Source organism: Heliangelus exortis, chromosome 1, assembly GCF_036169615.1.
Source record: "Heliangelus exortis chromosome 1, bHelExo1.hap1, whole genome shotgun sequence".
Classification (NCBI taxonomy): Eukaryota; Metazoa; Chordata; class Aves; order Apodiformes; family Trochilidae; genus Heliangelus; species Heliangelus exortis.
In genome coordinates, this window is record NC_092422.1 from 141,762,449 (window position 1) to 141,787,387 (window position 24,939).

The 24,939-nt window shown below is 43.8% G+C and overlaps 1 protein-coding gene across 2 annotated transcripts in view; it reads left to right on the top strand.

Moving 5' to 3' along the window:
- CHST11 (carbohydrate sulfotransferase 11) overlaps positions 1-24,279 on the top strand; it is a 176,681-nt gene extending 152,402 nt beyond the window's left edge. For both annotated transcript variants that reach the window (XM_071728670.1, XM_071728679.1), the window contains exon 3: positions 20,232-24,279. In XM_071728670.1, coding sequence (XP_071584771.1) covers positions 20,232-21,080 — 849 coding nt within the window. In that variant the 3' untranslated portion in view covers positions 21,081-24,279. The remainder of the gene's footprint in view (positions 1-20,231) is intronic.
- Positions 24,280-24,939: the final 660 nt, after the last annotated feature.

Sequence of the window (24,939 nt, forward strand, 5' to 3'; positions counted from 1 at the left end):
GGCTCTTCCAGCGTGGCTGAGCTCAGAGGGTAGATCACCCCTGCTGCCTCCCTCAGCTTTGAGGCTGATTCAATTACAACTTTTGTCCTGCCTGCCACATCTCCAGGTGGTTGAAGTGGCCTTGGGTAAGTGAAGGGACCCAAAGCTGCTCCTTTCCAATGGCACAGTAGGGAGAATTGGGCTCCTCCACAGGCTCCCCCTCTGCCGAGGCTCCTCATGAGGGGTAATGAGCAGACCAGAACCCTCCTCAAGCTGTACATCCCATTCCCACTGGTGGCAGCACTGGACAAGGGTGTTCACAATACAGTGCCACAACAACTTGTCAAGAGTCAAGCACAGTTTGTGGATTTTCTGTGAAAAACTAACTATAGACTTCATTGCCAAGTGCCAAATCCATTTTCCCCTCTTCTGGGAGTTGTTCAATAAACTTTATGTTTTGAGGTAGAGCAAAACTGCCGTAGTTTAGTGCAGTGTTTTATGTGTCTTCCCTGCACTCTAACACCTGATTTTTGCTACTAGCCCAGTGTGGATTTTCTTTGTCTTTCTGAATTATATTCACAATCCTGAAATGCCCCATGATCTGGCATTTCTCTCGAATGGCTCACTCCTTCTTCCCTGTGAAGAAACTGATATTTCTAGGATGAGTTGCCTGTACAGACTCCATACCCATATGGCCATGGGTTATGGTTGAGGTCAGGCCAGGTGGCATCCTGTCCCCTCTCTTGACCGTGCCAAGTGTGAAGAAGGACCTTGTGGCACCTCACTCAGTCTTGACCCAATGTTTCATTGGCTTGGGGTAAGCATCTCTCTTCCACGAAGAGGGTCTGAGTAGAGGGTCTGAGCAGAGAGTATGGAAGATTTGGCTCTCTGCACACCATGAGTACCGTGGGGTGAGGACACACTTGCTTCTTTCTGGAGCAGTGATCTTTCAAACGTGGATCACTTGTGGAAAAGGGATGCCACAGTTTATGTGGCATCTGCAACTGTGAGCCTAGGGACCCAAACTGAGGTTGTGCCTAAAGGCCTATTCTATGTACCCTGAAGATATTTATAAGACATATAGGTATGGTGCTTAGGGTCATGAGCTTAAAGGTCTTTTCCAACCAAAATGATTCTATGGTTCTATGATTCTCTATCTGGGAAGTACTATTAAAGAAATGGAGCAGAAGGTATGATTTTCAGATGATTAGCATCTATGTTTATACTTCTTTCACAGAACCGTAGGACTTTGTTAGTGCAAGTCCTTGGGCATAAACCAGAGCAAACCATGCCTGGAAATGAAAAACAAACCCACCTAAAATGAAAACCCTATCCAAGAAATGAACCCACAGAGAAACAAACTCAGAATTGAGGTTGTCACAGTGGTTTTCATTCAGTCTTTTTGAACTGACCCATTTCCACATTCATGATGTTTCGGCCATGGGTATATTTAATGAAAAAAAAAAAAAGAAAAAGAAAAAAGAAAAAAAAAAAAAGAAAAGAGAAAAAAAAAGGAAAGAAACATAAACATTAGCAGAATATTAGAAGAAATGCTTTCTCCATTTTTCTCCCCCAAAGCAAACAGGCTTTAAAACCAAGACTAGACAGCACATTGAAGATGGCCCACTATGATCGTCCATAGCAGCAGAAGGGTATCTTAGTGAAAACATCTTTTCTAGTTCACACCTGTGTTGGGGGAATATTGGTCCACTAACTCCTATGTGCAAGTTCAGAAATAATCATGTCCATAACACTGCAGTTAACCCCCACACATGTCCAATGCCAGGATTTAGGATGCACCATCAAGCTCTACTGAGCAGAGAAATTGTTCAACTTCTGTCAACCCTTCCGCTCTATAGCATTTCTCTGTGCCAGTGGGTGAGCAATATGATTTCTTTGGGGTGTGAGAGTGGTAGTTTCCAGCTCTTAATAACATCAGAAATTCCCAAGGAGGCAAATTGAAAGCTTTGGGAAATCAAGAGGAATTTTTCTGTATACTTCACTGGGTTTTGGATCAGGCATATGTGTGTATTTTTTTTCTTTTGACATTGCCTGATACTGAGGGGAATTGGCTTCTTGACAGTACAGCATCAGATTGCAGGCTCTGCATCTTGGTTGTTTAATTCAGAACAACTCTGCTTTTATTAGGTTTGTGTTATCTCTTATTTTACTACATTCTTTTTGTGCATTTCATAAATATTAATTCTCAAGACAGTCTCTTTCGTTCAGTAGTTTCCTTATATCACAGGCTTTTCTGTTTTCCTTTCCTCTCCTGTCCCAGAGAGATGTCATTCTCTGCCATCAAAAGACAGAGTTTCTCAAAGGAAACTCTTCTGCCCAGAGATGTAGGGGCAATATTCTCACTATGTATAATTTTCTTTTTCTTTTCTGTGCTCCATTCCCTTAACTTCCTCACACCAGGCTCTGATTTTCTTCCTTGGAGGGGACTGTAATGCTTTGAAAAACTTGTTCACCAACTTCTTTTCTCTTGTCATCTGTGAACAGACATTTTAGACCATTCATTCACCTTTGTACCAATGTCAAGATACCAGACTGCTTTCCTGGATGCTGCTCAAACCCACAGACTGTGGCTTGCTTACTCTTTTTGGTTTTCGTGGGGTCACTCAAATGACTTTTATTCCTTTGTGCCTTCCTTCACCTTTTCTATCGTGTTTCTGGTAGGTTTTAACACAGATTTAACACAGATGAGTAAGATGTGGTAGGCTAAAGCAGGTAGGCTGAGTTTGTCTATTCCAGACAAACTGTATGCTTCTCACATCCCTATTCCTTGCAGAGAACCCAGTACTTTTCCAGAAAGAAAATAAATGCTGCTTTTTACTTCTCAACATGACCTTCATAGATCCATGAACTTCATGTTTCTTTCAGTAACATACACATTGATTTTCAGGGGTGTGGCAAACTCGTATTACAAAATCAAAAGGCTGACCAAAACATGTAGCCCTTCTTCATTTGTATTTCAGTTATTACTTTTTTACCCCAGTACAAATTTTGGAGTGGTCTGACTCTGCTGAACTTTGTCGACTTTCCATTAGATCTCAGTGGCATATCTGATAGTAGTTTTGATAAATGGAGAACCATGTATTCCTGCAGTACATGCTATGCATTTTCACAAAAGGCAGTGCCAAATGTCTGTTATTAATTTCTCATAGACACCAACTTGATATGGAAGTTACAACCAACGGTAAATCTCTAAAGTGTTGGTCAGGAAAAAAATAACAAATAGAGAAAGGTGGGATTCTAAACCAAATGCTTTGATTATCTGTAATCTGCTGACACCAGCATTCTTTACTGCCACAGTTTATCAACCTGAATTTTGAGACTCCAGTTTAATCTGTTTGCTTAACCTTTATGTAACCGGGAGGAGTAGAAATTTTACGAGGCCAAGTATTTCAAGAGATACTGTGTTTTAAATTCTCCCAGACAAGTACCAGGAATAAGCCCCATCCTCCATCTCAAAATATGAGGAGAATCACAGAAAATTTAAAGTGCTGGTAGCATTGGGTTGCCTTGCCTAGAGCCCAGTAGAGTTCTTCTTGGGCAGGGAAGAGGTGTTGGGAGAAAAAAAGGTTCAGCTTGTGGAGGTGGTCCAGAAGCACTGTACTGGTTCTTTGTGGCTTGCTCCTCACATCTGGAATGTGGGGATGATGCATTATGCTTTGAAGTTTACAGATGGAAAAAGACCAGATAAGTACTGAGTGTTATTTTTATCCCAGACCTCAGTCTGCAGTAGAGGCTCCAGATGCAGCTTCAGGAGGAATTATCCATCCTGCCAGCACCTGCAGATCCCTCTGCAGTTTATCTGAGGTTTATTTGGGAACCAGTACTTATTCCCACTGCATGTGTACATCTGTTGCCTTCAGTCCCTAATGAGGCAGGTCACAGCTAAAATATGCCCATCTTTTAGTGGACTTAGAGCTGCTCCACTGCCTTGCCACAGGGAGCTGAGAGGTCTCAGAGCGCCTCCAACAAGCTGTAGTTTGAGAATACAGTTTTGCTTCTAAGATTTACTGATCTCAGTAGATCCACAAAAACAAAGTGTTGTTGGGGAGAGGACAAAAGGGGCCCGATCCTTTCTGCAATGTTGGGTTAGGTGAAGAGGCAACACAAGGTGTTATTAGGCTGATGCATGGGCTCTGACATTCCCTAGCTGGCTGTTCAGCAGTTCAGTTTTTCTCATCTAATCTTGGAAAGTGTTTTCTCCTCTTGGAAATGGTTTAAGTGAACATGCAGTTTATCTGTGCTCAGGTGGTCCTTCTCTCTCTGGAGCTACAGACAGGAGAACATGAATCACTTAAAGCAAAACAGGAACAGATGTTCTGCATCAGGTTTAAACTAGTAGTGTATGGTAGCTGCTTTATCTCAAGCTTGTAAGTACTATGTGTGTTTTGGAGCAGCCTCTTTCTCATCCTGTTTAACATTCATGTCTTCCTTTGAAAATGTTTGCATTTCCCCCTCCTCTGCTCCCAACCCTCTGTGGGTTTGAAAGTTCAACTTGAGCTCCAGTGGTATTGACTGCAGCTTGCAGAAGGGATACTTCTGGGTAACTGAAGGGGTTACATGAAGAGCAGCCAAGGAGACTGAGGAAAGAGCAGTGAGAGGCATAAGTGAAAAAGTTCAGGAACAATAAAGAGGTAAGTCTAACCTTAAAATAACTAGGATTACTTTGTACTCTTGCATTAGCCAGGGGCTGAGAGCACACAGTGGTGTTAATGAGTTAGGGGGCATTGACCGCTTCTGTAGAGCACTGTGCTGGGAGAGACCAAAGGCAGGGGCTTGCACTTGTGTCAATAGATGTGATGGTGAGCTGGAAGAAGAGAGCACCCAGGAGGACAGAAGAAGTCAAATGAAATTACAGCTAGTTCCTGGAAGCAGTGAATCCCACTTACTGCTCTCCCCTGTGAACAAAGCTTATTTTTAAACAAAGCCAGAGATAAAGTCAGGCCATGGAGCAGGAGGAGAATAGCTCTAAAAACAGTAGGAGTTGGGAAGAGGCTTTGTGAGGCTTCTCTCTGTTCATGCTAGCTGGGATACACAGCAGTTAGAAGATGCAAATGGGGATGTATTACAGGCATGGATATAGGGTTGCAGACAACTGATCAAAAGGGTGGTTCTTTCAAATGAGACCTTCACATGGTGACCTGCTCCAGCTAGTATTAACCTCCAGAATGGATTTAGAAATGAGAGGATAAGCAGACTTTCACAAAATCAGTTTTATGTTTGAAGTGCAAAGCTAAAAGGGTTGAGAAGGTGTTGTTAATCTCTAGGTCAGCTGTGCTGATGCATCTCATAAAAGGCAGGATGTGTTCAAAGAGCAAAATCCACTGTTAATTATCAGCATGTTTGTGATAGACATTTGTGGCATGGAAGTCCCCCTAGGGGGTGAAGGGCATAGCAGCACTTGGCAGCTCTCCCTGCCTTGCAAAGGTAGGTCTTGCAGCAGGCAGTGCTGGGAGTTGGAGGAGGAACCATTAGCTCTTCATTCATGGATCCAGTGGGTGGAAGTTACTGCACAGAGAACCTAAAATTACAGCTCTCTTAGCTGGAAACTGTAATTTAGTTTTGCTTCTCCTTATCAGGACTATGAGCTATTCCACTATTAAAGTGAACTTGTCACTTTAACCCACTCCTAAATCCATGTCACCTGGCAGCTCTGGAGAACAACCTTTATTTAGTAAGCTAGAGCAGCATCAGGAACCATCAGGCACCTCTGCTGTCTTGACTGAAATCATCAGAGAGGTGACCAGCAGTTCCCAGGTACTGACTGGCTGTGGGGACCACAGATGCTTCTCAGACCACTCTCCCGAAAAAGATCAGTGTCAGTGTATGCTTTCTCTCCACTGTGCTGCTGAATTTTTTTCAATTCCACTTACTTACCTGTGAGAATGTCTTTTAGGCCTTCAGTACTGCCTGAAAGCCCCATGTGCCCTGGTCTATGGCCCACATAAGCCAGTGTGCCATCTGGTTGCTTAGTCGTGGGACATGGGCAGGGGTGTACGTGTACATGTGTACGAATATATATATCTCATATATAGGGAGATGTGTGTATTCCTTTAACCTAGCACACTGCCAAGTCCACCACTAAGCCATGTCCCTGAGCACCACATCTACACAACTTTTAAATACCTCCAGGGATGGTGATTCCACCACTTCCATGGGCAGCCTATTCCAGTGCCTGACAACCCTTTCAGTGAAGAAGATTCTTCTAATATCCAATCTAAACCTCTCCTGGCACAACTTCAGGTCATTTCCTCTTGTTCTGTCACTTGTTACCTGAGAGCAGAGACCAACCCTCACCTCGCTACAGCCTCCTTTCAGGTAGTTATGGAGAGCAGTAAGGTCTCCCCTCAGCCTCCTTTTCCCCAGGCTAAACAACCCTAGTTCCTTCAGCTGCTCCTGGTAAAACTTGTACTCTAGGCCCTTCACTGGCTTCATTGCTCTTGTTTGGAAATGTTTCAGTACCTCAGTGTCCGTCTCGTAGTGAGGGGCTCAAAACTGAACACCATATTCAAGGCGTGGCCTGACCAGTTCCAAGTACAGGGGGATGATCACCTCCCATGTCTGATACAAGTCGTGGGGAACACCACTTGTGACTGGCTACCAGCAGGATTTAACTCCATTCAGCATAAATCTTTGGGCCCAGCCATGCAGCCAGTTTTCACCCAGCAAAGCGTAAGCCCATCCAAGCCATGAGCATCCAGTTTCTTCAGGAGAATGCTGTGGGAAACGGTGTCAAAGGCTTTACTAAAGCAAAAAAAAAAAAGAAGTATCTTATAAAAATAAGAAGCCCTAAGAAATAGTAATAAGCTGATTTTGGTCACCAAGCAGAAGCCAGTGGTAGAGGGAGGTGCTGATAGCTGAGCAGTCAGTTCTCCCACAGGTACACTCCCAAGGCTGCGATACCGATAAGCAGCAGGGTGGGTGTAACCTGCCGGGCTCTACCTTTCACCCGTGCCTGAGGGAAGCTGCCTGTGCCAGCAGCCATGGGCAGAGTCACCCCACTGCCTCCCGAGGGGCCCGGCGGGAGGTGGGAACAGCGCTGACCCTGTGTGTGGGACAGAGCCCATCCTGTTCCCACCTCTCCGTCGAGCGCACGCTCTTGGCTCCCCTGGCCCATGCAGCTGGATGCTTCGGATCACTCCCTGGATCAAACCAGGGAGCTGCAGGTTGGCACCTTGCCACCCCGCACCTTGCCCTGCTGCTCGGGGACAGGGGATATCTGCCCCGGTCTCTCAGTCCGGCCCATAGTTCCCGGGTAACTATAGACCGGTCAGCCTCACCTCCATCCCTGGAAAGGTGATGGAACAACTTGTTCTTGTCACTATCTCCAGGCATATCAAGGACATGGGGGTTATCAAGAGCAGTCAGCATGGTTTTATCAAGGGTAAATCATGTTTGACTAACCTCATAGCCTTCTATGAGGAAATTACTAGGTGGATAGATGATGGAAGAGCAGTAGATGTGGTTTATCTTGATTTCAGTAAAGCATTTGACACCGTCTCTCACAGCATCCTTGTAGATAAGTTGATCAAGTATGGGTTTGGTGATCAGGTAGTGAGGTGGATCAGGAACTGGTTGAAAGGAAGGAGTCAGAGAGTTGTAGTCAATGGGGCAGAATCTGGTTGGAGGTGTGTGACTAGTGGAGTCCCTCAGGGGTCGGTACTGGGACCGGTGTTGTTCAATGTATTCATCAACGACTTGGATGAGGGTATAGAATGTACCCTCAGCAAGTTTGCTGATGACACTAAGCTGGGAGGAGTGGCTGACACACCAGAAGGCTGTGCTGCCATTCAGAGAGACTTAGACAGGCTGGAGAGTTGGGCAGGGAGAAACATGATGAAATTCAACAAGGGGAAGTGTAGAGTTTTGCATTTGGGGAAGAACAACACGATGTCCCAGTATAGGTTGGGGGCTGACCTGCTGGAGAGCAGTGTAGGTGAAAGAGACCTGGGGGTCCTGGTAGACAAGAAGATGACCATGAGCCAGCAATGTGCCCTTGTGGCCAAGAAGGCCAATGGCATCCTGGGGTGCATTAGAAAGGGTGTGGTTAGTAGGTCAAGAGAGGTTCTCCTCCCCCTCTATTCTGCATTGGTGAGGCCGCACCTGGAGTATTGTGTCCAGTTCTGGGCCCCTCAGTTCAAGAAGGACAGGGAAGTGCTTGAAAGAGTCCAGCGCAGAGCTACTGAGATGATTAAGGGAGTGGAACATCTCCCTTATGAGGAAAGGCTGAGGGAGCTGGGTCTCTTTAGTTTGGAGAAAAGGAGACTGAGGGGTGACCTCATCAATGTTTTCAAATATGTAAGGGGTGAGTGTCAGGGAGATGGAGTTAGGCTTTTCTCAGTGGTGACCAGTGATAGGACAAGGGGTAATGGGTGTAAATTGGAGCATAGGAGGTTCAAGTTGAATATCAGAAAAAATTTTTTTTACTGTAAGGGTGACGGAGCCCTGGAACAGGCTGCCCAGGGGGGTTGTGGAGTCTCCTTCACTGGAGACATTCAAAACCCGCCTGGACACGTTCCTATGCGATGTACTCTAGGGGGCCCTGCTCTGGCAGGGGGGGTTGGACTAGATGATCTTTCGAGGTCCCTTCCAACCCCTAGGATTCTAGGATTCTATGAAATGCTATGAGCGTGGCAGTCAGAGCAAGGACGTTTCGGGGGAGATCAGAATGCAGAGATGGCTGAAAACTCAGTCCTGGAGCTCCTTTATCTTCTGATCTTTGCTGCCGTGTTCAGTCTGCAGGTGGGGCAAGACGGGAGACAAAGATATGAGAGCGGCAAAGCCAGCCCTTTTTAGCAGGGAGAGAGGGAATGAAAGGAGCAGAGAGCAAGGAGTGAGCGCTTGGATGCAGCCAGGGAAGGATCCCAAAAGCAAGAGCTAAGAGGGGCCTTTTCTTCTCATTTTTCTTCAGGAAGTTTAAAAAAAGAAATGAGCGTTTTAAAAATGGGGGGCGGTGGGGGGGGAGATGATGTGCAGTTTCTTTCAGGGTGTAGCTGAGGAAACAGTTTCAAAAAAATAGCTGCCATTTAAAGAAATACTAAGAATTTGTTCTTCTGTTGTAAATCAACATTTAGTATGCAGTCCCTAAATGGATCTGTTATTAGATGAGACAGAGAACTCTTAGAAATCACAGTAAACACAGCTGTAGAGATGAGGAGAATTAACAAGGCTTCATGCTAATAATTGTACCTTCCAGTTGTCTGACATAGCTGATGGAATTTACTTTTAACATTGCCCTCACGCTCCGACATCAGATGGCTTATGTAGCAAACTAAACACTTAAAAATACGACTGAGACACTTTTAGGTTTGTCAGGATTTAAAGAAGATTACCTAGGCATGTTTTCTGTTCTTTAATTGCTGTACTGAGGTCTCTCTCCCTGCAATTCAGAGGGACCCAGGGAGATGGGAAGTTTCCAGCCAGGGCCTGGTGGTCTGATCCACAGAGCCCTGGGTGTTGTCATCAGTACAGAGCTGGCACAGTGGATGGAGCACGCTGGCATTTGGGAATAAGCTTTGGTGGCCAACAGGGACAGCAGTCTTATGCTCTTTGCTTCCCAGAGAAGCCTGTGCTGGAGGTATTTGTGGTCAGCTACTGGCAGTCACTTTCTTTTGGTGCACAAAGACTGAAACATCTGTGGGTGTTTCTTAACAAAATTGAGAAATACTGCAAAAGCAAACAAATCCCTCTCCTCTGTCATAGTACACTTTCAGTCTTTTGCTTTGGTCCCTCTTTGGGCCCAATCCTGACAGCATTAGGGTAGGACTGAATGACTGCTGCTGGCTTGCATGGGGATGAGCAACCTTCAGGGATGAAGGCAGAAGAAATCAGACCCAGGAAGCCATTGATGGAACAGACTTGCAGTGCTAAATCAGAATCTTATTTCTGTACTACTTCATTCTGTGGCAGGAAGGTTTCCTGGGAAGCTGCTTGTAATTAGGATTATAAACGGATGCTAGCATTTTAATAGAAAAGGTCTTTTGTCTTTTCAAGCAAGGGGTTCATCTAGTTCTTTTTGTACTGCAGCAAAAAGGTAAAAAATTTCAGTTAACTGTAATTGGGGCTGTGGAGAAAGAGCAGCCCTGGTCAGTTGCCTTCTGTGAACACTAGTGAGCAGCATGAAGAAATGTGCCAGAAGAAGTTACCTTGGAAGAGCAAGGTTGGTCTGAGCACAATATAACCTTGCCAAAGGGAAGCAGAAGAAATTCAGTGTTAATTTTTTTAATAGTTGAGTTGAGGAGAAGAAAATCCATTATCCAAAGGTTCAGGTATTTTGCCAGTTTGTGTCTGGATGAATTAATTCAAATCCTTACATGAAAAAAAGAGTCATACTGAGATAGGAGATGAAATGTGTTGTTTCTGTCACTGAGCTGCTGGGGGTGATATCTGCTCTCTCTTCTCTGTCTCCTCCTGTACTTTGTACCATCCAGTTAGGAAGCAAGTGAGTCACACAGGGGAGAACTTACAGTAGGGATATACACCATTGGGTGTTATCACTCCTGCTTCCAACATCTTACCTTAAAAAAAAAACAGTACCATGTTTCTTGGCCTGAGCCTGTATCCCTGGTTTAGGGAAGGAAGAAGGTGTTAGAAGGACATCATGAAGCATCCCACACCAGGTGCTTACCTGAGTCACAGGGGACAGGGACTCAAACATGTAATTACAGGGTTCCCCTCTTCTGAACAAATTGCTGAAGCCCATAAACTACATGTGAATATAATTACTAAAGCCAGCAAACATATGAAAGAAACCAGCTATGAAGCAACTATCTTGTGTTTTTCCTATTTGGGCTTCAAAAGCTTTGGAGCATTATTGGTGTGTTACACGCTGGGTTAAAAATTGGAAACGTATTACTCTGATTTAGCATGAGACTGGGTAAATTGTATTCAGTTAAAACAGCAGATTCCCTGCTGAGAAGAAAATTAGTATCTCTACTTGACTGTGTGACACCTAAGCTGCAACCCAGAGGTACAGGAGGAGGATTTGTGTTGCTGAGAAATCCATTAACTTCGGCTGCCAGGTCAGAGCTGCTGGAGTGAGCAGGGCATGTGTGTCCCGGGGAACTCCAGGAATTCAGGCTCCCTGCATCTCCTCCACCATATCCTGTGCAGGGTCTTACACGGTGTCTGTCATGGTGGTGTCTGAGCAACTGTCTGGTCTCTAACCACCCTACAGTTTGGTGTTGCCCTTACTCAGGGGTGGTTTCATTAAAATCCTTAAGTGTCCACTCTGCCTATGTGGCTCTGTAGCATTTACTGAAAGCCTTTTTCCTGATGTGTGTAAAATACCTAGGTTTTCAACAGTGAGGCAGCATCCCAGGTTTGTGAGTCTTGAAGGGCTTGCAAGGAGGCACCTGCCCACCTGGCAGGATCATTTAGGTCACTCTGACTCCTTCTTGGGAAGGTTCATAGAATCATAGAATTGGCTGGGTTGGAAGGGACCTCAGAGATCATCAAGTCCAACCCTTGATCCACTACTGCTGTTGTAGAGGTTCCCAATGCTGGCAATCCCTCACCGTTTTCCAGCACAGAGGTATTTTATCATTTCAGTTGGGATTTTTCCTACATCTAAACTTAAGTCTTTCTTGTTTACCTTCATTACTACTTGTCCTAACCACAGTGAGTCCAGACAGAAGATTATTCCTTATGTCCTTGTGGAATTTCTTAGTGTTTTTGTATTTATGTATCTATTCTGTCCTGTTTCCCTCCCTCCACCCAGTTGATCTCACCCTTGCTACCACAACTTCTTGCAACAGAAAAATAAATGTCACATTTTCCATTGTGTCCCAGATAGCCACTGGGTTAAAATGCAGTTTCTTACTCCGTTTTTTAAGGACTACTCCCAGCTCCACCCTGGCTGACTGCATGCATCCCCAGCCCAGTGCTCCTCCTGGTGTACCATTTGCAGATGTCCACGGCCTGCCTTTTGCTAATCAGTCCTCAAGCCCCTCCTTGAAAACCACATCCACAGCTCCCAGTGTAATAGCAGAGTATAGCAGCTACAGGTCACTCCCTTGGCTTTGAGCTTCCCAGCACATGTGGTTGTCCCAGTCTGTGATTCATCTGTGTCTTGATTGCAAACTGGAACTGGTGAGATAAACAGTGGAAGTCTCTTTTACCCTATCTACAGTCCCTGGTGATCTGGAGGCAGTTCTGTGAGCCCAGCCCAGCCCAGTTGAAGCATATCCTCAGGCATGGGCTTTCTCAGGCAAGGCCAGATGCAATCAGCTCCCCTTCAGCCAAGAGGATCATGCAGGCTCCCACTCTCAAATGTGTCTATGCTGTTGTGTCCCACTGCCTGTCCTCCCTCTTGCTGGAGAGCAAACTCACTCCTTGCTGCTGTATGTCTGTCAAATCATCTGTCACCATAATGAAGCCCATCAAAGGTGATGATAGATAGGGCTGCCTGAGGCAGCTTTGAGTGGCCAGTGATCATAGTGTAGAGGTGAAACCTCCATGCCTGGTGCCCAAGAAGGGTTAGAAAGGCCGTGGCTGTGCCCCTGTGTATTACAGGTGACATACACAGGTCCAAAGACTGTGAGCTCAGCTCCAGCCGTCACATGTGCACGCATCTGCGTGCTTGTGTTGGAGAGGAAAGGCCAGAAATTTTTCATTTAAAAATTAAATTCATAGTATAGCCAGACCTTTCAGCTTTTTAATACAAGCAGTGATTTATGGCTGCACTTAAAGAACGAGCCAGGAGCCAGCAAATTCATCACGCACTGTCCTTTTCTGTCAAGGTATCCATGAGCCACTTCAGCCGTGGTGCTCCTGGCAGCAAAACCCCCACTGTGGGAAGGCACTGTAGCTCTGTCACCCTCACCCCACCATGACAGCTGAGGTCCTGGCCTGGGGTTTCATCCCCATCTTTTTGCTGTGAGGGGAGAAAAAAAAGAAAAAAAGAAAAAAAAAAAAGGATTGGCTATCTGCCAAATTCCTCTTCTCCCCCCATCCCTTCCCACGGCCGGTGTTGGCTGCTGAAGAGACAATGCGAAGTTGCTCTTTGTACACACAACACGAGGCTCCAAACTTGCCTTCTGTAAATTAAATCCCAAGAAACCTGCCAACATGAAGATTTTTTTTTTTTTCTGTAATTATTCTAAGTGCAAAACCCCTCTGGCCTCCCTGATGATTTCTTACCTCTCAGATGTATTGACTCAAACTCGGTCACTTGGATATTGCCTGTCCTGTGTTTGTAAGATTACCCTAGAGCTTCTGAATAACAACACATGCAGCAGATTGTCTTTCACCCCCTCTGTGGACAAGCCACAGGTCTTTTCGCCTGGTCATACTGGGGACTTCCAACTTTTCCATCTCCTTGTTCAGAGAAGACATTTTACTGGATATACACATTCATCTTCTTAGCCTCCAAACCCCACATATTGTAAGATCAGACACCAAATAGTATGAGCAGGGAGAATGGGAACGGGCAGGCTTCCAAAGATGCTTGGGATTATACAGGAGAAGGTGGCATTAAGAAGGGGCTCTCTCTTTTCTTCCTGTATCCATACCTTATTGTGCGACAGTCTTAGGCTGATGAAAAAGCTGGTTTTAGCATACAGCTGGTATCACTTGGTGCCAAGATGTGATTTTTTCAAGGAGATTTTTGCATTATTTAGGCTCGCTGTGGTACTTTTCTCTCCAAGAGAAAAAGGCCAATATTTAGTGACCTGTTGCCACGTTTTCTCAGGAAAGCATCAGTATCTGCAGCTGCATGTGTGTCTGCTGACAAAGTTTGCCTGCTTTACTGATGTTTCTTTTCTGGCAGCCAAATCATGTACCCAGACAAAGAAGAGCGAATGCCAAAGTTGATGCAGATTTAGGGTGCAACATTTTTCAAATAGTTGTAGCCTCCAGAGTCAGTATAATGCCACTGCTGAATAATTTCACCCTTCCCTTCTGCATGCATGCTCACGGATGCACACAGAAGTTGGGACCATGGACTGGATGAAAGAGAGAATACGTGAAGTAATTTGGGATTTTTGACAATGCAGTGCTAGCAGCGACTGTGTATGACAGTTTTACTCTCAACAGCTTTGATCTTTTTTGTAGCCCTGCTGCATTCTGTACAGGGGGAACTGAAAATGGTATGGTTATCTTGGGTTTCAATACAGAGAATTATTTGGAAAAAATGCATACTCAGCCTTATCTTCCCTGTGGGACAATGAGTTCAATGCATAAAATGAAAAAAAGAAAGCAGCTTTGTAATATTTCAAGAGTTTCCCTCAGAGGATATAATTTATCTCTAAAATATTCTCATTTAGTAAAAATGCTCCTAAGTTTAGTATTAGTTTTATTACCATAGTTCTATTATCCAGCCTCTGTAGAGATATTTCCAAAGCAAATTTTTATTCCAGTTTGTCTATATGAAAGTTGTCAGGGAAGATGTTAAGCATCTCCATCTCCAGTGCAGACAATGTGCTTTCTAGTCTGCTTTATTGGACTCTGAACAAATACTGATTGGGGTTTTGGTGTGCTTTTCATTTGAGCGCAGGGATTCTTTTGAAAAAGTTAAGTCAGCAATAATATTCTATGAACTGTCAAATAAATCATAGTATGAAATATTGCAAAGCTATTCCTTAAAAAAAAAACAAAACTGTTGCAAACCAGATCAGTTTAATAATATCCTTTTATCTAAAATGCAATTGTTCTTTTAGAGTCAGTGTTTTGATTCATGTAGCTGTAATTGTCTGACTGTCATCTGTAGAAATCTGCAAAAAGTAATTATTTGTGATGATCTGAGAAATGCTTATGCTTGAACTATCAACTATGAAAAATTACTAGTTCCACTTTTTAATGCTGAACCTTTTCAAAGAAAGCAATCTAGAATTTGGGGTGTAGAATATCTGTACATCAAGTAGGGTAGTTATGGATCTAAATTGTAAAAGCCAAGTATTAAAAGAGTCTAAAATACATTTGTAACTTAAAGGGTGTCCATCAGAGTTGCAAGAATCTTATCACACTTTTGATGTGAAAACAGGATTGCAAACATGCTTGCAGGTAACCTCGTGCTCAAAAAACTCCAATACTTAAGCACTTGGGAAATATAAGTAATATCTATTGTATTGCATTTTAAGTATTAAAAAGCAAACACCTTAGAACTCATATGGCGAGTTTGGTGGTTGTGTTTGGGAAGGAGACCTGGTAATACCTGTGGGATTTTAGTCAATTGAAACACTGGTCTCTCGATGTCACTTAACTAGGACCATTAGTGCCACCTATAGTTGGTCTGTCTGACACTTTTCACTTTGAGCTCTTGTTCTCAATGGATGATGAGCCTGCTGCACACACCTTCTAAACAAGTACCATTAAGAAGATTTTGATGGAAATGAGCTCTGGTTTCTGCTAAGCTTAACAGTGTTACTGGATAGACCCAACTGGATGTTCAGCAGCTGATTGTGATCGATAGCTGCTTGGACCATAGGTAAGAGGAACACTGTGGTAACTTGCGTAGTTCTGGTGTAGGATAGAACCCAAACCTACAAACACAAGTGTAACTAAAGAATTAAAGGCAGATGCAAAGTCTTTGTTATTACAAAACTGAAGAGAAAAAGCAATTTAGCAGGGCTTGGGGCTGCAGACCCCATTCACAATATTTATCCTCCTTATTCCACCCTAAATTATAGGCTAAACAACATAGGCTGATTGTCAGCCTGGTTACAGTAAGGTGCAGAACTGGCAGCAGCTGCAGGCAGTACAGTAGAAATAAATAGCCCCCTGCCATATAAATGTGGGGGAATACTTCTTTGCACATTAATTTTTTTATAGCAAGACAAAATTTAATTAGTGGGTTTTTGGAGTGACACTTAGGTTTTTCCATCCTTCTATTTTAAAAGTGTTTTCAGTGCTCTTAGTTTGAGGTACACTACTATATAAAAAAAAAAAAAAAAAAAAAAAAAAAAAAGTTTTACGTGTTTAAATCTGAACTTGCTGCTTGCCTGTCAGACTTGGAAAGGCCCTCAAAGATTATTTTATCCTGCTGTGACTAAGTAACCAGGAGAAAATTCCTTCCACCTCATTACTGTGATTTACCTTGAATAGCCCTTGCATGGCATGGTTTGATGGTTGTCACTTAGTCAGTATATATATTTCTGTTCAGTACCTTCTCCAGTGCACTAAACTTAACCCCCCTGCCTGTACAGAAGGTATCTCCATGAGCAAAGTGTGCTGGACTTAACTTTCCTCCCTCACTGTTAGTTTGAGACTGATGGAGATGAGAAGCTTCTGGGATCAGAATGTCTCCAGACTAGGTTTTTGGGGTTTTTTTCCTTCTTATTTTAAATGCCACTGAGCTTGAGAGTCTCCTGCTGCTCGGGTTGCCTCCCAGTTCAAGTCAGTTGCTCCATCAGTAAAGGAATAAAACTTTGAACTTGATATGCCTTTCTTCTCTGTACCCTGTTACAACTTCTGCAGGGGAAAAAAAAAAATTCATCAAGTTCATCTATGGTGTTGTCAGTCCTTTCTGGGAAGAATGAATGCTTTTATCAGATGTCTTCCCCAAACCTGTAATGCCCAACTGAAGTCCAAGTTGAACTGTTGGAGGACAGAACTGATTTTATCACAATCCCCATGCTGCCCTCAGGGTAACCTGCAGACAGGCTTAAAAGTGCCCTCTCCAAAAGTGAGGTGGAGTTACATCATTACTTATTAGGATTTCTTGAACTGCGGGATCAAGAGGGACCTCTGGTAGTGACCATCAATGCAGAGCAAGTTATTTTCCCAGTTCCTCTCACCAGCTTCTGGAGTGCAATTATTATGTGGCTTAAAAGCTTTACATGTAGCTTAAAATGAGGATGAACAACATTAGCACCAGATATATCAGAGTTAATACATAATTTCAAAATATAAAATTGAAAAATGCTTTTAGGATTACCTCACGTAGGGCCGTGGGCTCTGGGGACCATGGAGCCTGTCCTCCAGGGTTTGAAGTTTACAAGGCAGGCTTTAGTGGTTCTGGAGGAGCTCCAATACAGGCTCTCCTGTGCCTTACCCCACCTTTCACCTGTGCAGTACAAGGGTGGCTTTCATGTCTCCCATCCATCAGCCAGAGGGCTGTTGCCATTAAACCTCAAGGAGAGCCATCAGGACTCTCCACTTCTCTGGGGGAAGCAGATAGGGCAGCTCTCCCAGGGTGCACAGAGTGTGCTGGTCAGCAGCTGAAGAAAATGAGTTTTGATGATCTTTTTTTTTCAAAAATCTGAACTCAATAGGCAAAAAAGCAAGTAGAGCTTCCAAAATTGCATTTTTTTACATGGCCTTTCATCCATCAGCCGTAACAAATGGTAATTCATGAGAACAGGGCAGTACCCTCCTAATGTCACATTGATATTTAACATGTGTTCTGTGTGCCAATAGAGAGGCCAGGGCACAGGCAGAGCTGGCCTTAGGGTGTTGGTGTGTACTCAATAAATGTAGCTAACCAAAATTTTATGCCATTTCTTCATATTTCTTCCATGTTAAAAAGAATAGTAGACCACTTCAAATCACAAATATCATCTTTGAAGTGAATTTAATGTAGTCCAATCTCATTTGCAGCCACAAATACTAAGGCTGCATTTTTCCCTTTACTCCAAATGCCTGAAAATCTCAGTAATGTTAATATATGAGAAGAAGAGCTTGGCTTATTGATGTAGGAATGAAAGCAGGAGCAAAGTACTGCTCTACAAAGATTCATCTGCAAATTGGGGTCTGAGGCAGCCATTAGATTATCAAATCTGACCTTCTATGTAATACAGGCCATAGAATCTCACCAATTTAAGTCTGTATTTATCCCAAGACCAGCACCAGAAAAGCGGATACAGTGCATTAACATATTGTAATGCAGCAGTATACTCAAACATTTCTTTTTAATTTTTTCACTCTAAAACCAGAGGCAAACAGCAGTGCTGTGCTATACAATGTTGATGAAAATTTGCAGGAGGGATTTCAGCATTTTAACTCTCTGTAGAGGAGAATTTTGATATCTGTGTGTTTGCATAGGGTTTTGTTTAGTTGTTTGAAAATTATTCACTGGTTACTCTAATCAGTGTAAAGCTGGTTTTGTTTCTCCCTAAGGGCAGCATAAGTTGAAATACAAATTTTGTATTTTTTTAACAGAAAAAGTAATTTTCTTCAGAAATCTGTGTGGTCCTTAACAACTGATTTCTTACAATCTGGTTCTGGAAACTTCCTGCCAGTCAGTTTTCCTAGGCAGCACGAAGCACATTTCATGTCTGGCATCTCATCTCCTGGACTTCTTTAACACAAAACTGCCCTTGAACTCCACCTGGGAGGTATTCAGGGGTTTACCACACATGCACAAAAGACGAGCCAAGCTGTCTAAAGGAGCTGCACTGGGCTATTGCATGTTTTAACCATTAGCCAACATTTTGCTGAACAAAGGGGCTAAAGAGATGCAAGTATCAGGGAATTCAGAGGAGAAGTGGTGGGTGGCACTCTACAAAATACAGAGGTCCCAGGCTTGACATATAAATGCTGTCCTAAAGAAAGAAAAGCCTCCTGCCCAAATCTGAGGTGCACCAGCCCCTTGGTATTCCCCGGATCATGAGAACATTCCTCTGCAACCCACTGCAGCTCAGAGGGAAGGAGGGGGAGTCTCTGCTACTCACATGTTGCAAAAGCCTTTGCTGACTCTTGAGCAGATGAAATCTGGGTTCTAGGCTTTGTCCATAAAAATACAGTTTCTATCTTCTTTCCTTCTAAAGATCTAAAGTCCTAAAATTGGCTTGGTTCCATCTTGCTGTTTGGTTTGGGTTTTGCCTAGCAAATGCCTTCAGATCCTGTTCTTAGATGTCTCTATTATAAATCAGGGCTAGCTACAGGCAGTGAAAGCAGAGATTTTACTGCAGAAACTAGAGGTTCAAAACCATTTGCCAAGGGCATTGTACCATCAAGGGGGAAGACCCGTATAACCAAAGGCACCTCCACAGCAGATGTATCCAGTCCACACTGGCTCAGCTGCTTCACTGCAGAATCCTGTTATTCATGTTAACCTAACTGGGAAGTATCAGATAAGCACTTCTGAAAGACTCAGTGTTCAAGAAGGAACCTCAGACCTCCTTGCTTATCAAATAGGAAGGTTAATACATGCCTTACTACTTGGCTTTGAGGCTAAAGTAATTCTTGAGCGTGCAGCTCTTTGAAACCCACAGCTAAAGGGTGTTAAGTAAATGTAAATAACATTACAAAAGCCTTCTCCCAGTTGTTTTGATGCAATTTATTCAGAATAGGTAAAAAGGCTTTCGTAGCTGTGAGGGTCGGGTTGCACAGCAAAACACTCTGCTCTGCATGGACACTTCAAACACAGGAGCCCTGTGTTGGTGTGCTCTTTTGCTTGGGCTAATATTCCCTGTTCCCTAGAGGAGCTCATTACCTACCTTAGCAGAAGCTCTTGCTTTTGTCCTTGACCATAGTCTGGGCAGGAGGTGGCTGGGGATGAGGCAGGCTGTCTCTGTGCACCTGCCCTGTGGGTCTTCACAAGACACTTACAGCCTCTCCAAAGTACCCAGTAGCAGTAATAGCAGAAACTCAGGGTGTTATTAACAAAAGAATAAAAAGCTATGAGTAAACATAGTGCTGTGTGTGTTAGAAGGCCAGACATTCTTCTCTGTCGATATGGCAAATAGGGAAATTTATAGCTAACATTCTCCATACATCTCAAGAAATCACATCTGAGTGAATGTTCCCCTTGGAGAGTGGCAGGAGTCTCCCTGGGCTTCATTTCTTCTTCCAAGGTCATAGCCAAGAAGCAAGCCACACTTACTAATTTTCTAGCATAAAAGAAAAACCTTTTTCCTTTTGACCAATTTTCCAACTGGTGTCTTCCTATCCCATTGCAGTAGCAAAAGCTCTGGCAGGGTCCAGCACTGCTGTAGCCGTGGGATGAACAGCAGAGAGGAGGGGAGGGAGATCTGTTTTCCAGGACTGAGAAAAGCAGTGACTGCATCTCAGGATGAGGGTGGTGTCAGTACGCTCCCTGCCAGGCTGTGTGAGCACTTGTGCTCCTTTGTTTTGTCTTCAAAGCAAAGCTTTGGACAGTTTGTGAAGAGTGTTTGGGCAACACATATGAAGAACTTTTGAGATATCTTCTAGCATAGGAACAATTTTATTCAGTCACAGCACAAACTGTTCTATACAGGCAGCGAGCTACTTCTCTGTGAATTTGAACACTAAGCAAAGAGGCAATAAGAGTTGCCCAGCTGCTTGACTCAGTGGTCCCTGTGCTTTCTTTGCAGTTGTCCAACACAGCAATTCTTCATCAGATTAGACGAGACCAAGTGACAGACACGTGCCGAGCAAACAGCGTGTCCAGCAGGAAGCGCCGCGTGCTAACGCCCAATGATCTCAAACACCTGGTTGTGGATGAAGATCACGAGATGATCTATTGCTATGTCCCCAAAGTGGCCTGCACAAACTGGAAGAGAGTCATGATGGTTTTGACAGGGAGAGGCAAGTACAGTGATCCAATGGAAATCCCGGCCAACGAAGCCCACGTGTCTTCGAACTTGAAGACCCTCAACCAGTACAGCATCCCAGAGATCAACCACCGCTTGAAAAACTACATGAAGTTCCTCTTTGTTCGCGAGCCTTTCGAGAGACTGGTGTCAGCCTACAGGAACAAGTTCACCCAGAAGTACAACACTTCCTTCCACAAGCGATACGGCACCAAAATCGTCAGGCGCCAGAGGAAAAACGCCACCCAGGAAGCGCTGCGGAAAGGCGACGACGTCAAGTTTGAGGAGTTTGTGGCCTATCTCATCGACCCCCACACCCAAAGAGAAGAGCCATTCAACGAGCACTGGCAGACTGTGTACTCCCTCTGCCACCCTTGCCACATCCACTACGACCTCGTAGGGAAATACGAAACGCTCGAAGAGGATTCCAATTACATTCTCCAGCTGGCGGGAGTCGGCAACTACCTGAAGTTCCCCACCTATGCAAAGTCTACGAGAACTACTGATGAAATGACCACAGAGTTCTTCCAGAACATCAGCTCCGAGCACCAAACGCAGCTGTATGAAGTCTACAAACTTGATTTTTTAATGTTCAATTACTCAGTGCCAAGCTACCTGAAATTGGAATGAGGGATGGGTCGGGGGGAGCGAGGGGAGAGAAAGCCTGTTTTATTTAAGATTTTTATTTGTCATAATAAATATGGAGAATGGGTTATTTTGTAAGTTAATATTTTCTTTTTTTTTTGAATGATGCTGCGAGCAGCACAGTCAAAATTATTTAAATCAACTGTAAGAAAGGACAGCTCTCTTTTCAGGGTAACAGGATTGTGACGATCTAGCTGTAGAAATGAATAATATTGCTACACTGTTCAAAAAGATGTTAATTGTGTTCTGGTGGATTTCATTGATCTTGCATTCTTCCAATTCTAATTAATGTTATTTATACTTATTTAAAACATGTTCTCTTGGTAGGTGTCACTTCAGCAGCAGAGATAAGATGACATTTGGATAAAAGAGTCTGGTTTTGGGCTTTCCTCAGTTGAGCTTGTCTCTGGGTAATAATATTTTTCCATTAGCCCTTGATGCAGGTAAATACAAAAATGGTTCTGGATAACACATGCTTTGAGAAGAGTGGTGGAAATAATTGCTTCAGAAAGTGATATTGCACTTCAGTGTACTAAAAAAATCTTCTCTCTCTAGCCTTGAAAGGGAAAGCAAAGCAATTTTGATAAATACATGATATCTAAAACCCATGACTGAAAGAAATGTGAATGTATTCCTACAGAAGAGACACCATGAACTTTTTATTAATCTGGACTTAATGATTTTATCAAGAATGTGACCAGCCCTATTGTCTCTTAATTTAAAGACTGCTGACCCAAATGAATGCAGATTTGTGAATGGTCTATCAGGAAAAAAAAAAACCAAAAACATTTTGAAAGTGATTGTAGAGATTTTTGAATGCCCAAAGAACTAGCATAGGCTTAGTTCATATCCAGGATGGGGATGGGGGAAGCTCCATCCTTTGCAAATTGTGCATCCCTGATTGGTCTAAAGATGGACAACCAAAATTGGCTGAAAAAACCACCAGTCTCAATACATTGCTATAATGGATGCGGGTATGTGATTTGAGAAGTTAAAAAGTCATCTTGGTGTTGATCTCTAAGCATGCAAGGCAATAAAAAAGGTCTCTCATCTTCCTACATGCTGGTTTCATGGCTTTTTCCTAGAGGGGAGGGTAAGTATTTTTTTTTTTTTAATTGCTGCCTAAATACCATTGATGGTGATGTTTCTAATTTGCAGCAGGTTAGTATTTCATGTAAGTCAGCTCCACAGTGAGACCACGGCCATTTTATTCAAGTTGAACATATGAGTAGGGTGTTTTGTGTACAATAGTTTGTGGGGATAGCAGATTGTACCAGCCATAGCACAGCAAGCAATTGTTTAGGGCAAGTCATAGTCTATTCCCAGCACATAAATAGTGAAAAATGAAATTTTGTTGTGGATCTATCAGCCAGCTCAGTGGACAGAAGGAGAGGCTTCTCCAAACACTGGAGATGTGGGTGAGCCAAGTGGGCAGCACGTGCCTGCCCAGGGAATGGTCTGTAGCCATCCCAAGCTGTCCCAGCACCAACAGCCAAGCTGATGGGCAGGAGGCAGAGGCTTTAAATCAGGGCACTTGTGGGAGGCTAAGATCTGTTTTAAAGTTGATTGATTGTTAAAATGGGGGTTTGACTTGCCTGCACGTCAATCTTATTATCAGACCCAACCCTTCCAAAAGTTAGTGAAGATTTAAATAAATTCAACCAAAGGCAGAGCTGTTCTAACAGCATCAGAGCCAGATCCTGAAAATGCTATATTATACAGTAGCTGACAGTACTCACTGAATTACATTAGTGTCCAGGATGCATATGTGGTTAAAGAAGAAAAATAAATTCCCTCTTATTTTATAAAAATAAGTCACTGAATAAATTTCAGCGAAGAGCAAATTAACATAACAAACAGCAGCTGAAGTCTTTTCACAGTTGGATTTGGTTTTTAGCCAGTCACTATTTTTTTATCATTCCCTACAAATAAATCTCTCATCCATTCTGGACCAGCCACAGTTTTCTTAACCCAGGTCCTATTTCTAACCCAGAATGCTGACCCAGTGGCTTTCACAGTGAGGAGCTGGTGTCTGCTCCTGGCTGCTCTGAATTCTGGTCGCTGGCTGATGTTTTACTTGAAAGCAGTTTCTTCTCATTTAGAGTATGCAGAGCTGTAGCAAGTGCCTGTCACAGTGTGCCCTGGCTTTCTTTTGTTCACAGTTCAATGGTTTTCTCTTCATTAGAAAGAAACCTGTCTGAGGGTAGGTTCCCCCTCTCTCCCTCCAGTATTTCCCACAAGTTATTTGTGTGTTTGTTTGGTCTTGTATCCAACAGCACTCGTATTTTGGTCCAGTTTTCTCTTTAGTTAGCTGTTAAATCTTCCAACAGACTGTGATCTGAGTTTTTTCATTTAAGAAGAAAGTTGCTTCAGAAAGTAAATATGTTTAAAATGGGATGTACTTCCCCCTTTCTTTTTGTTCTTTTCTCTGTTGTCATCACGTTTTTATCTGCTCTGAAATACTCTCTTTAGTTTCACTGCTTTGGAGACACAAAAGCCCTATTTGACAGCTATGATAGAAAACCTTTAGGTGAAAAACGTGTTCAGGAGACCTGAGGGGTGAGTGCTGCCTGAGCCAGGATTTTTAGCAGCAGCTTTAGGTTTAATTACCCAAACTGCCTCCCTGATGCTCAGCACTGTGATGGTTTCTATGTGGACTAAGGCAGGTACTTAAAAGTCACTTGCTTTCTACAAACCTTGATCCCAAACTACTACAAGCTGTCCATTTAGCATGTTGTATCTATTTTGGGTGCTGTGGACAGGCTGTAGATTTGTGTTTAAAATGAACAGCTGGCATGCTGAGTATGGTAGTGTCCTACATGGTGAGCAAGAAGTCCTCTCCAGGTCAGAGGAGGACCACAAATGTTAAAGAATTTTTTTAAATTTTTTTTTTAGTCTACTGGGTGCATTGTTTTATTTTTTTGACTGAGCCAAAAACTCTCCCTTTTCACTGCCCCCACACAGGAGGGTGTTCAGGGTCGTTCCTCCTCATCTTGGTGAGCTGGTGGCCACCACCTGCAGTGCGGGGGCAGCCGGGGAACTGGGTTGGTTTCAACCCATCTATTCACTGGGTTTCCCAGCCAGAGGAACAGAGGGGTTGGTCTGCATCTGAGCCCTGCCTCCCTCCTGGGTTCATTTCTGCTGTGGACTCACCTGGTCCTGGGAGAAAAAAAAAAAACAAAAACCAGGCAAACCTGCAGCCACAGCAAAATTCCAAGTACAGCTGTGCCTGCCGCTGTTTTAGAGGGCTGTGTGTTAATTATGGTTCAGCAGTGGTGAGCACAGAGAGGACCCATCAGGGAAGCTCCCAGCCCCCTAAGAGCCACTGGGTTTGAGGGGCAGTGATACCCATCTCTGAGCAACTGGTGCCTCCACATTTGGCTGGGCCAGCACTCAACCCAGCAGCACCCATGGCTCCTTACCCTGTGTGATACCCACAGCCGGGTAGCTCATTCCTTCCTGATGGCCCTGAACACCTGAAACTGGAGCCCAGGCTGGATATGGCCCATCCCAACACGGTGGTGACTCCTGGGTGGTGGAAGGGCCCCCCGAGACTGACTTGGTCCATGATTCAGCCTCTTCACAAACCATGTCCATCACCACAGAAATGTGCAAACTGCCTGAACCACGCGCTACGTAAGACAAGTGAAATAACCCATCCCCAAGCAGAAGTGCTTCTAGAAGTAAGTTGACCCCAGATGCTTTAGGGTTTCACTGTAGTCTGCTGCACTTTTCAGGTAAAAAAAAAAAATAGGGGGGAGGGGAACTGTCCTTACTATTACTCTTGTTACAGAGAGTGTTATTTTCTTACATGCATGCACAATACAATGTGTACGAATAATTT